Source organism: Abrus precatorius, unplaced genomic scaffold (genome assembly GCF_003935025.1).
Source record: "Abrus precatorius isolate BTA unplaced genomic scaffold, Abrus_2018 Scaffold10, whole genome shotgun sequence".
Classification (NCBI taxonomy): Eukaryota; Viridiplantae; Streptophyta; class Magnoliopsida; order Fabales; family Fabaceae; genus Abrus; species Abrus precatorius.
The window spans coordinates 29,290,510-29,303,432 of record NW_020874292.1 but is presented as its reverse complement, the minus strand read 5'-3'; the positions used below and the strand labels follow the sequence as shown (position 1 = coordinate 29,303,432).

At 32.3% G+C, this 12,923-nt stretch overlaps 2 protein-coding genes across 2 annotated transcripts; both read right to left on the bottom strand.

The window, feature by feature from the left end:
• Nucleotides 1-166: 166 nt before the first annotated feature.
• LOC113852681 (accelerated cell death 11-like) lies at nt 167-2,484 on the bottom strand. Its single transcript, XM_027483024.1, has 4 exons — nt 2,093-2,484; nt 1,286-1,458; nt 546-691; nt 167-273 (listed from the first exon to the last, which is right to left on the bottom strand). The coding sequence occupies exons 1-4, from the start codon at nt 2,408-2,410 to the stop codon at nt 167-169; spliced, it is 744 nt and encodes a 247-aa protein (XP_027338825.1). The 5' UTR covers nt 2,411-2,484.
• Nucleotides 2,485-9,128: 6,644 nt separating this feature from the next.
• On the bottom strand, nt 9,129-12,230 carry LOC113852680 (accelerated cell death 11-like). The gene is made up of 4 exons (XM_027483023.1): nt 11,759-12,230; nt 11,098-11,270; nt 9,813-9,958; nt 9,129-9,400 (listed from the first exon to the last, which is right to left on the bottom strand). The coding sequence occupies exons 1-4, from the start codon at nt 12,083-12,085 to the stop codon at nt 9,294-9,296; spliced, it is 753 nt and encodes a 250-aa protein (XP_027338824.1). The 5' UTR covers nt 12,086-12,230; the 3' UTR covers nt 9,129-9,293.
• Nucleotides 12,231-12,923: the final 693 nt, after the last annotated feature.

The following is a 12,923-nucleotide window of genomic DNA, read 5'->3' as shown; positions in this document are numbered from 1 at the left end:
AATTAATGACGAATCCAAAATACTTGGCTAATTATTCAAAACAATAGAAATATCTCCATTCGGAAAAGTACTTTATCCGAAGCGTCAATGAGCATCTCATTCATAACCCATCAATAGGGGATTGCATTGTACAATTTGTTTGTTTAAACTGAGTAGAAAAGAGGGTTCACCAATCTATACCCAATTCTCTTTCAAGGAAAATTTTCTCGATGTATTGGAGTAGAGGCGGGGACGCCAAGATATAAGCTTGCATAAGGACCCTTCCCGAGGACTCTGGACCAGAAGACATTAAAAAAAAAAGGGAGACATAAGCATCATAACATAATGTTGTTAAACCAATGACATCTATATGCAAAATTACTAGTGAGAATCAATATAATTCTATTTTCTGGGGTGTAGGGGGTAAAAGAAAGATGAAGCATTTAACATGCCTAAACCTCAGAAAACAATTGGTGTCAATTTTCAAACACTTCAACCCACTAAAATTACAAGTTACAAACACTTTCATATTAACTACATAGAATAGAATGTGATTCTAGACTTACCATCTTCACTAATTTTCCTAAATATCTGCTGCTTTGTAGGGATGTAATGTATCCTTGCAGCAACGGCCTTTCTCAATGCCCAGCCATGATATGAATTAAATATTTGTGTGTAAGCCTTGGTAACTGCATCCCTAATCGAATTTCCCCTTCCAGAAGACATATAAGAACTGAATTCAGTATCACTGCCAACACTGGTTCTTGTGCACAAGATGCATGTGCTTAAAATAGAAAAATTATTCTGTTTTGTATATCCATATAATTGATGTTTTATAATTTTAGAGACTAATATCTTATGAATTTTAAAAATCAAAGAAACAACTTCTATAATATGAGGGATGAAAATAAGAACTTATTCTAAAATAAATTATACAAAATAAATTTACAAATACAGTTTTTCTTTTATATAAATGTTTCCAGAGATGTGAATTTGCTCCTCAACGTTGGAAAAGGTCAAAGCATAACTATGAATAATCAAAATCCTTAAAAATTTTAAACCAAAAATACCTTGGAAAAAAAATACATAATTGAGGTTTACACCAAAGTCAACCGGCTACTTTTTCCACATGCACTCAGATTTAAAATTTGTAAGTGGAATCATCCATTGTCATCCAATTGCCACTTTCTTTTGATTTTTATTCTCTAATCATTGTTGTCTACCACTAGTGACATGCTCTGCTTATCTTCTAAACAAAATACACTACATACGATAATGATAAAGTAATTAAAGTTGGCGAACGTACTCTGTCAGTAGAATTTGCTCAAAGAGCACTCTGAGAAAGTCAAGTCCACGCTTTATTTTCAAAAGATTTCTAGAATGGCTCCCTTGTATTCGCACTGAATTTGTTTGTATATCTTGATCAACCATAGATTGTAATGTTCGAAAGGATTTTGATGCCTCTGCTATATCTTTAACCTGTCATTTACACAAAAACATGATCAATTAAAACATAACATGCCTAAACCCCTTCATTTACTAAGCACAATACACAAGACTATAGTATGATCGAATTTACAATTGATATTGAAATGCCCATAATGATTTGTCAAACAAAAAATCACATTGTGTTGTGTCAGATCGTTGACAATTAACATAAAATTTGTTGAAACCTTTAAGTTGATCCTATTTAATGGGATAAGACTTTATTGTTGTTGTATGTTGAAGTAAAAAAATTAATTTTAAATTTTATTACAAGCATACTTGATAAAAAAATCACTTCAAATTTATTACACTTAAATAAAATTAATTTTACAAAATAAAAATATTTCTAAACATTGTCTAATTGATTTCAAGTAATGATAGGGTTTAACATTTTCATTCTAAATGAGTTAATGTGATTAAGATAAGTATATTTGTAACAGAAAAATGTTAATCAATGCATTAATAACAATACTAATATTTTTTTATTAAAATTGTAAAATATACTCATTCTCACAATTTTTAATAAAAACTTTGAATTTCATAACATTACACAAAGTTTTGTGCATCTGCAAACTCTAATACAAACATAGTAGCAGCATAAAATTGTCGTTATTAATTGGTTTCATACCTTGGAAACATAGTCCATCTCTATGAACTTGAAATGGAAACCGACACAACCAAAAAGAGGAGCAACAAAAGCACAAGCACGGGATAAAGCAGCAATATCGACCTCTGAGCCTTGGGAAGTAACCACATTTGCAAGATCTTTGAAAGCGTCTGCGATTTTTCTAAGAGGCTTTTCATCCACAGCCGCTGAAACTTTGCTGCCATTGCTTCTTCTTCTCTCCTCCATGTCACGAGGCACCGATTGAAGCTTTTTTTTTCTGCATGCATGTACTCCAAAACACATTAGAAGAGCACTTTTTTTCTTTTCAGCCTCTACCATGGTGTATGGATTCAACCCTACACGCTTTTCTTTCCTTCCTTATTGTTAATCACTTCACTTCAAGTATCTATTTATTCACGCCAAACTTACACTGTACAAGGAATACTATATAAGGATAAATATACTCTCTTTATAACACATTTTTTGATACTTTTGTTCATGATCTGTGATTTTTTTGTAAATAAACAAATCATGCAAAACACATTAAAATGTATATTTTTCGAAAAAGTATATTGATAATATTATTTTACATTATATATGTTTTCAATGGGAAAACAGAAACAGAGAAAGAATTTGAATGGAAAAGTAACCAGAAAAGGAAAAGAAGAGAGGAAAGGGTGGTGGGCTAGTATTGTAGTAGTAGCCAGATAGAATAATTAAGATACAGGGAACGTGGACTGATAATGCATATTCAAAAGAATCGTCTCATTTATTCAATTATTATTATTTGAGTCCCTATCATATTCCATTCTTATCTTTCCTTTCTCTTTCTTAGTCATTATTATAAAAATTATTATACAAAAAGGAAGTTCAAACAACATTTCACTATTCATAATATGAACCAGTAATGTGACCATTGACTTCATGATTGGGAGCACATAAATCTGTAAGTCCAAGGCCAATAGTGCGAAGTTCAAATTAATACTAAACTGCTTAAGAAAATAAAATCGATTAATTAACGCCTTCACTTATTGTTTGGTTGGATTTTAAACATTTATTTAAAGGAACATAAAACTCATAGAGAAAGAGATACAGTGAAACAGAGGAGAAAATTTATATGTCGTATTTCATTACAGGAAATGTATCAGCTTTTATAGCTAGACAGCTAATGGCATACAACAGAAAAAAAATAACAGAATAGCTTATTTTTTTGGCTTACTTTCTAACACACCTCCCTAAGCCAAAAATATTTTCATACAAACAACTCCAATAGATTCTCTCAAGCACTTAAACCTTTCATATTTCAAAGCTTTCGTAAAGATATCTGCAAGCTGAAATTCTGACTTGCAAAAATCAACATTCAGCTTTCCTTGATTAACTTAATCACACAAGAAATGAAACCGAATTTCAATATGCTTGCTTTTACCGTGACAGATTGGATTCTTAGCCAAATCAATGGCAGATTTGTTGTCTACCATAAGTGTTGTCTTTGACTTCAATTTAATCTTCAATTCATTCATCAACTTCTCCAGCCATGCTGCTTGACATGCTGCTTCAGCAGCAGCAATATATTCCGCTTCGCAAGATGAAAGAGCAACTACAGGCTCTTTTTTAGAACTCCAGCTGATTGGAGCTCCTTCAATAAAGAAAATGTAACCAGCTGTGCTTTTTCTATCACCTTTATCACCACACCAATCTGAGTCTGAGAAACCAATTAGCTTCATATCCTCATGGTTAGTGTTCCTGGAAAACAGAATTCCAAACTCAGTCGTTCCACGTAAATACCTCAAGATCCTTTTTGCAGCGGTCATATGTGATTGCTTGGGTTCTTGCATGAACCTACTTATTAACCCAACACTGTGATTCAAGTCAGGCCTGGTATGACACAAATATCTCAAGCTTCCAACCATCTTTCTATAGACTGCTGGATCAACAGGTTCTTCAGCAGCATTTTGCTCAAGATGCAGACCAACTGCTGATGGTGTACCTGCAGGATTGCTCTGCAGCATATTGAATCTCTTGAGCAAATCAGATGCGTATTTGGTCTGATGCATAACGATTCCAGACTTGGTTTGTACAAACTCAATACCCAAGAAGTAACTCAATCTTCCAAGGTCGCTCATTTCAAACTCAGATAACATCTGAGATTTAAACTCATTTATCAATTCCTCACTGCTTCCTGTCACGAGTAAGTCATCCACATACAAGCAGATTATCAGTTTTTCTTCTAGCTTGTTATGTATCACAGTCTTAACATAAACTCCAAACTCAGATACACACTTTAGAAACCCCACTTGACACAAGAATTCATCTATTCTCTTATTCCAAGCTCTTGGAGCTTGTTTTAGGCCATATAAGGCCTTCTTGAGTTTATACACCTTGTGCTCATGCTTCTCTTTCTTGAATCCCTGAGGCTGCAGAACATAAACATCTTCCTCAAGAAATCCATTTAGAAACGCAGATTTGACGTCTAGCTGATGCATGCTCCAACCTTCTCGGTTAGCCATTGACACTACTAAACGAACTATTTCAATACGTGCCACAGGAGCAAAAACTTCTCCATAATCCACCCCTTCTCGTTGCAAGTATCCTTTTGCAACCAAACAAGCTTTGTGTCTCACTATCTCACCTTTCGGATTCACTTTTGTCTTGTAAACCCACTTCAACTCAATTGGTTTCTTATCAGCTGGCATATCCAATAATTCCCAGGTGTTGTTCTTCTCTATTGATCTGATTTCTTCCTTCATAGCACTCCACCATCTTCTGTCTTTCTTTGCCTCTTCAAACGTGAGAGGTTCAGCCTCCGCAACAAGAGCAAAGTGAATCAGATTGCCTTCGGTGGAGACCAAAGAATCATGTCCAAGATCATAATCTTGGAGATGTGTTGGTTGCTGCCTGATACGAGATGAACGCCTCACCTCCTAATCACTGCATTCTTCCTCATTTGATTTTGACTCATCAACAAGTAACATTTTTTACTGTGCTTTATCGGGCACGGGCTGCTCCCAGTTCCATTTTGCTGTTTCATCAATAACAACATCTCTACTAATACTTACTTGTCTAGTCTTTGGATCAAAAAGCCTGTAACCTCCAGTTGAATGATACCCCACTAACACTTGTGGTATACCTTTATCATCCAACTTCTGCCTCTGTTGATCAGGTACACGTTTCCAGCATAGAGATCCAAAAATTTTGAGGTGTGTTACGCTTGGTTTTACACCTGTCCAAGCTTCCTCAGGTGTCAACTCCTTCAGTCTCTTAGTGGGACACCTATTCATCACATAGGAAGCGGTGCGGACAGCTTCACCCCATAGGTATTGAGGCAGATTTTTGGTACGTAGCATGCACCTTACCATATTTAACAAACTTCTATTCTTCCTTTCAGCGCAGCCATTGTGTTGGGGTGTATACGGTGGTGTGACTTGATGTTCCAACCCTTCTTCCTCACAGAATTTCATGAAGTTATTGGAGACATACTCTCCACCTCCATCCGTTCGTAGCACCTTCAGCCTCATTCCACTCTGCTTCTCAACAAGTCTCTTGAATTTTCGAAAAACATCAAACACCTCACTTTTTCTTTTGATAGGATAAACCCAAATTTTTCTTATGGCATCATCAATGAAAGTGCAAAAATACTTGTTACCTCCAGGTGTCTCAACTTGGATGGGACCACACACATCAGAATAAACAAGTCCCAATTTCTCACTATTTTTCAGAGATACTGCATTGCTGAAACTCATACGAGTTTGCTTGCACTGCACACACTCCCTGCACACCTCTTCTGGAATGCTGATTTTAGGAAGTCCAGAAACAATTTGATTTTTTCCTAGCTGATGTAAATCTCTGAAGTTTAAATGACAGAATCGCTGATGCCATACCCATTCAATTTTCCCCTCTGAGGCAGAAAAACACTGATGCTTCATCGTCTTCATTGCAATCTGAAAAGTCTGATTCTGTGACAATTTAGCTTGTATCACAGCCCTCTTGTTTTGATCAAAAACACTCAAATTGTTATCCTCCATCTTCATTGTAAAACCTTTCTCAAGAAGCTGCCCAAGACTCATCAAATTAGTCTTCAAACCAGGCACGTATAGCACATTTTCAACCACAATTTCTCTTCCATCAAGATCCCGTAGCACAACTCTTCCAACGCCTTCTGCTGTCAGACTGCTATTATCAGCAAACCTGATTTTTCCATGTGATGGTGTTTCTTGAATTTTTACAAACCAATCCTTTCTCCCGGTCATATGAGTTGAACATCCTGAATCAAGATACCAGGAAGATTCATCATTGCTTACTGCATCAGTTTGTGCCATCAATGTTACAGCTTCATAATCGAACGTCTCTTCTTCTTTAGCAAGATGTGCTTGACTCTTCTTACCCTTCACTCCATTACCATTTTGACATTCACGAGTAAAATGCCCCATCTTTTGGCACTTATAACACCTCACCTTTTTTTTATCAAACCTCCATTCTTTCTTTTCATCACCAGACGAAGTTTCTTCTTGATTGCCTTCCTTGGATTCACCTGCTAACTTCAACTTTCCCTTATCAGTCACATATTTTCTGTCTGTCTTCTGGCCAAAATTTTTACTCTTGTCTTTATAGCCAGTTCTTGCCTGAAGAGCCAATTCTTGAACTTTTTTCCTTTCATTTATTCTACACTCATGAGCTTCGAGCGAATGCTGCAGGTCTTCTAAATCCATTGAATCAAGATCACGTGTTTCTTCAATTGTAACCACTAAGTGATCAAATCGGTCAGGTAGAGTTCTTAATATCTTGTCAACCACTGATTGATCTGTGATAGTATCCTTGCATGCCCGCATGGCATTAACAAGTTCCTGAACTTTGTCAAAATATTCTGCAATAGACTCATTTTCCTCCATCATTAGAAGCTCAAATTTTCTTCTCAGCGTATGCAGTCTCACCTTCTTATTCTTGTCATCATCTCCATATGTCTTGACAAGAATCTCCCATGCTTCTTTGGTAGTTGTTGCCCTCGATATCTTGTTAAAGATTCTCAGACTTACACATTGATACAGTAGAAACCTGGCTTTACTATCAAGTTTCTGCTGATTCTTGTAATTCTTTCTCTCTTCTTCACTAGCTTTCTTCCCAGGATCTTCAAGACCACCCATTATCACATCTGAGACATCTTGAAATCCAAATATGGCCATCATCTTGATTCGCCAATCATCAAACATCTTCCCATCGAAAACGGGTAGAGCCCTTTGGATAATACTACCATTTCCAGCCATCCTCCTGTCTTCTAATGAAAGAATCTTCACAGGATCTTCAAACTATGCTTAATTCCCAATACACACGATCTTGAAGAATCAAGACAGTCTTCAACACACTTTACAACCCTTCTAATTCTATCATCACTTTTTCACAGGCCACTTTACACGAACTTTGCTCTAGATACTATAAAGGAACATAAAACTCATAGAGAAAGAGATACAGTGAAACAGAAGAGAAAACTTGTATGTCGTATTTCATTACAGAAAATGTATCAGCTTTTATAGCTAGACAGCTAATGGCATACAACAGAAAAAAAAAAAAAAAAACAGAATAGCCTATTTTTTTGGCTTACTTTCTAACATTATTATGTTATGAAACCCTTTTCTTATAGATTCTGATAATTTAATTGTTGATCCGCTTGATTCAAGTTCTATAAGATACATGTTGTTTAAGTTTCACTTATGATTTTTAATTTGATTTTTATTGAATATAATTGTATTAAATGTTTTTAAAAAATTATTATTCATTATGATTTTATTCAACTTGAATAACATTATAACTTAACGATCGAGAAAAAAAAAACATATGGATGTGGTTCTTGGCAGGGTTTTCCATTTTCTGACCTTGATAAGATAGATTAAATAATTCTGGGGAAAAGGACAAGCCAGTGATTTTTCTTCATATAATTATCCATTTTTAACATGAAAAATAATCATTAATTTTTCCTTTCTTTTACGTTGGTGATACTGATTTTTAGTATATATATATAAACATCCTTCAAGCATTTATTTGTCGTAGTTTGAAGATGGGATTGTATAATGTAAAGCACGGGAACTGAAATATTCCTCCATTTTACACTTCCACTATTATATTTTCTGCTAATTATTCTTTACGAACCATGATTGTTTCCTTTGTTAAAAAGATATTACATTATTCAAATCTCACGTTAACAATTTTAAAGAAGGAATAAATAAAAAATATTATAAATAAAATATTAATTTTGTATTTATTTACAACAACAATATATAATCCTTTATATGTGTACTAAGTTTGGATGATTATATTATTATTATTATGTTTATGTTTAAATTACGCATTAATAATTATCAAGCTTCTTTTTTTACCATCACTATTTTTCTCTACTCAAAGTATATTATTATTCATTGAACATTTAAGTATGAAATATTAGAATCAGAAATAATTTTTATATAAAAAAAGTGTTCACACAATAATTTTAAAAAATACAAGTATTTAATTTTGTTCATGCCTGATTGATTGACATAAAAAATCATTTTTTGTATACTTAAAATTTTAAAGAATTTTCACTATCAAGTTCTCTTTTCTTAACAATAAGACCTTTTTCTTTAGCTGTTTTTTCTTTATTTCCCTAAGTTTTTTCAGACTTAACCAAAATTCGTTGGATATGAAAATTTAGGAGATTTAGAGCTTGTTTGTTTTCTCTTTTTAAATAGATTTTTTAGTTTTTAAAATTAAAAAATAGAAAAACTTGCTTGTTAATGTAAGTTTTAAAAACTATTTTTAAAAATTAATTTTTATTTTCAGTTTTTAAAACTGAAAAACAGAATTGTTATTTAGGTGTTTTTGTTTTTATTTTTCTGTTTTTCTTTCTAAAACTAACAAAAATTTAACTAAAAACAGTTTTAAAAACTGAATTATCAAACAAAATTTATTTTATTTTATTTTTCTAAAAACAGTTTTATAAAATTGTTTTAAAATATATTTTTTAAAAATTAAAAATCAAAACTAAATCAAACAAACCCTTACAATTTGCACAATTACAAACAACAATTTTTCTGTCAAAATACAGCAAGAGTAGTTTTATGATTAGACAAATAAAGTATTTTCCATAAAAATGATTACAAATAAATGACAAATTCAAAATACTTGGCTAATTATTCAAAGCAATTGAAACATATCATTGCATTGTACAATTTGTTTAAACTGAATAGAAAAAAAAGGTTCACCAATCTATACCCAATTCTCTTTCAAGGAATATTTTCTCTATGTATTGGAGCAGAGCTGGGGATGCCAAGATATAAGTTTGCATAAGGTCCCCTGCTGAAGACTCTGCAGAACATCACATTAAAGAAAAAAGAGAGACATTAACATCATAACATAATGTTATTAAACTTATGACATATATATGCTAAATTGCTAGTATAGTAAGGATAAGTATAATTCTATTATTTTGGTTTAAATATATTTTTAATCCTCAATTTTAATAATTTTTTTGTTTTAGTTTTTTAAAACATTTTAGTAAATTATTGATTTTAGTATGTCTCACTTATGTGATTCAACTAAAAAAATGACATTTGCATTCTCTTAGTAGACTAAATCAACAATATGGATTAAAAACAAAAATTTATAAAAATATAAGAATTAAAACAAAAAATATTATTTGAAGAGATTAAAATAAAAAGAAAAGTGAAGTATTTGACATGATTAAACCTCAGAAAACTTAATGTGATACTAGACTTACCATCTTCACAGAGTTTCCTGATTATCTGCTGCTTTGAAGGGATGTAATGTATCCTTGCAGCAACGGCCTTTCTGAGTGCCCAACCATGATATGAATTAAATATTTGTGTATAAGCCTTGGAAATTGCATCTCTAATGGAATTTCCCCTGCCATAATACATAACTATAAGAACTCAATTTACTATACTACACTGCCAACACTCTGCTTCTTGTGCACAAGATCCATGTGCTTAAATAGGAAAATGATTCTTTGTTATGTGTAAGCCATAGGAATTATGATAATCAATTTTACTGTAAAAGAAAGTACTTTTTTTTTATCTTTGAATAAGCCAAGAGTGTCATTTATTTTCAGTTTTTCCTGATATTTAAAAATAAATAAAACTTTTCTGCATTTTAAAAATTTTGGTCAATTCTAAATTTATTTTCTCTTCAAGAAAATGTTTTATTTAACAAAATCCAATCTCTTGTTTGAATGAAGAAAAAAAAATCATCCTAACAAGCCTGACATAGAAACAGAGTAGCACTCAAATGAGTGAGATGTTCTAGTCATCATCCTCAGTTGATGTGCATTTTTTATGATACTACGAATTTATGTGCATTTCCCACCATTGGCAATCTGTGACGATGAGTAAGGTTGATGGAGGTCAATTATGGAGGAAAGGAAACACAAGCTTTTTGTTCGGAAGATCTAAAATTTCTTCTAAATTTGAACCTATAGAAGATGAAGGCTATTGAAGTTTCTCATGGAGGATAAAAATTGATGGAAAGAAAATACTAAACCAAAATGTTGTCATTTTAAATCCCTTGTCAGATTTAATATGACGTATCAATATTTTGTCACTTATTTTTAATATTTAATATTAAGGACGAAATTGATTCACATTTTTCAATTTTAATAACAAACATTTTATTTTATAAACTTTTATGAAAAGGGTTTATTTTAAAATAAATTGTAAATTTACAAATACAATAAGTCTTGTATATAAGAGTTTTCAAACCTACTCGCCATTGAACTATGACTAATCAAAGTCCTGAAAACCTTATACGAAAAAATGTCTTAAAAACTACATAATTGAGGTTCACACCTTACTCGATAGGACACCTTTTTCACCTTATTCACTTGAACTCGAATTTAAAATTTGTAAATAGAATAATTACTCATTGTTGTCTAGCACTGGTGTTAAAGCATTTAAACATGATATATATATATATATAGTGTCACATGCTCTGACATCTTCTTAAAAAAATATGATAATGAGAAAGTAATTAGTAAAGGATGAACATACTTTGTGAGTAGAATTTGCTCAAAGAGCACCCTGAGAAAATCAAGTCCACGTTTTATCATCAAAAGATTTCTAGAATGGCTTCCTTGTGTTCTCACAGAATTTGTTTGTACATCTCTATCAACCATAGATTCTAATGTCCGAAAGGACTTTGATGCCTCTGTTATATCTTTAACCTGTCATTAACACATACAAACAACATAAACTGAATCATATATAACACAATAATGAAACATCACATATATGTAGCACAGGTAGACGGGACCATAGTATGATCGAATATTTTACGATTGACATTCAAATGTGCATGTCAATGTGAATTTCTCAAATAAAATATCATTTTTAGTGCATATTTATTTGGATATTAATAGCTCTTAAACTCAACTTTGAAAATGTATACGTAATTTTCAGTTTATGTCAGCATGATTAGTGATTATAATATAATTAGCTCTGCTTTTAAACTTGTGTTTAACTTAACGTGATAAAATCAAAGAACTTTCATACTGAGTATGTTAAAAAATTAATAAATAATTTATTATTTATGTTATAAAAATTAAAATAATGCCTTCTTAATTTAATATTTTTTTGTTATTTTTATAAATTTTAACTAATAATTAAAAATGTATTAAAGCCATAAAATTGTTGTTATTATTTGGCTTCGTACCTTGGAAACGTAATCCATCTCTATGAACTTGAAATGGAAACCGACACAACCAAAAAGGGGAGAAACGAAAGCACAAGCGCGAGAGAAAGCAGCAACATCGACCTCTGAGCCTTCGGAAGTAACAGCGTTTGAAAGCTCTTTGAAAGCTTCTGCGATTTTCTTAAGAGGCTTTTCATCCACAGCTGTTGAAGCTTTGCTGCTATTGCTTGTTCCTCTCTCCTCCATGTCACGAGGCACCAATTGAAGCTTTTGTTTTCTGCATGCACGTACTCCAAAACACATGAGAAGAACATTTCTCCTACGTTGTTTCGTTTCAGCCTCCACCATGGTATATGGATTTAACTCTATACTCTTTTCTTTCCTTCCTTATTATTAAACACTTCAAACATCTACGTAAAATAAACTAATCATGTAAAATATATGTTTAGAGGAGTATGTTGATAGTTTTTTTTTTAATACTATATTTGTTTTCAAAAGGAAAACACAAACAAATAAAGAATTTGAATGGAAAAAATAATGAGAAAAGGAAGAAGAGAGGAAAGGTCGTGTGCTTGTGCTGTACAAACAAGTTGCTAGATAAAATAATTAAGATACACGGAACGTGGACTGAGTCAGCGGGTGCATATTCATAAGAATTGTGTTATTTATAAAATTAATTCATATAATATATGTATTTATTTTAATTTCCTTCTATTATGTTACATAAGTCCCCATCATACTCCATACTTCTCTTTCCATTCTCTTTCTTCTCACTCAATATTATATTGTAAAAAAAGGGAGTTGAAACAACATTTCTCTATTTATAGTATGAAAGAGTCATGTGACGAGTGACGACAAGATCCATTTCCCACTTGCTTCAACCTTTGCTGTTTGGACCAACTAGATGTCCCTTGGCGGCATGCGCTAAAAGGTCAAGTTAATCTTTGTCTGTTTGATAGGGTTTAAAACTAATTTATTATTTATTTAAAGTTCGTTATAGTATTGTAATAATTAAGTTATACTACTTTTCAAATAAGGTCAAAGTACAACTATCTAAAGTAGTTCAAATTCATTTTCTTTTGATAAATGTGGACACTGTATGTCTTACTTTTTTTTTTTCCTTTGGGTGTGTGTGCAGGGTGGGGAGGATCAACTTTAGTCTTCCTGAATTCTTGACATTTCAAAT

Bases quoted from the DNA above. Each gene is read 5' to 3' on its own strand.
- LOC113852681 (XM_027483024.1), bottom strand. From the start codon at position 2,410: ATGGTAGAGGCTGAAAAGAAAAAAAGTGCTCTTCTAATGTGTTTTGGA. The intron at 692-1,285 runs GTACGTTCGCCA...GTCTTCTGGAAG, and splicing joins GAGCAAATTCTACTGACAGA to GGGAAATTCGATTAGGGATG. The intron at 274-545 runs GTAAGTCTAGAA...CTTCTGGTCCAG, and splicing joins TAGGAAAATTAGTGAAGATG to AGTCCTCGGGAAGGGTCCTT.
- LOC113852680 (XM_027483023.1), bottom strand. From the start codon at position 12,085: ATGGTGGAGGCTGAAACGAAACAACGTAGGAGAAATGTTCTTCTCATG. The intron at 11,271-11,758 runs GTACGAAGCCAA...TGTTAATGACAG, and splicing joins AGATGGATTACGTTTCCAAG to GTTAAAGATATAACAGAGGC. The intron at 9,959-11,097 runs GTATGTTCATCC...GTATTATGGCAG, and splicing joins GAGCAAATTCTACTCACAAA to GGGAAATTCCATTAGAGATG.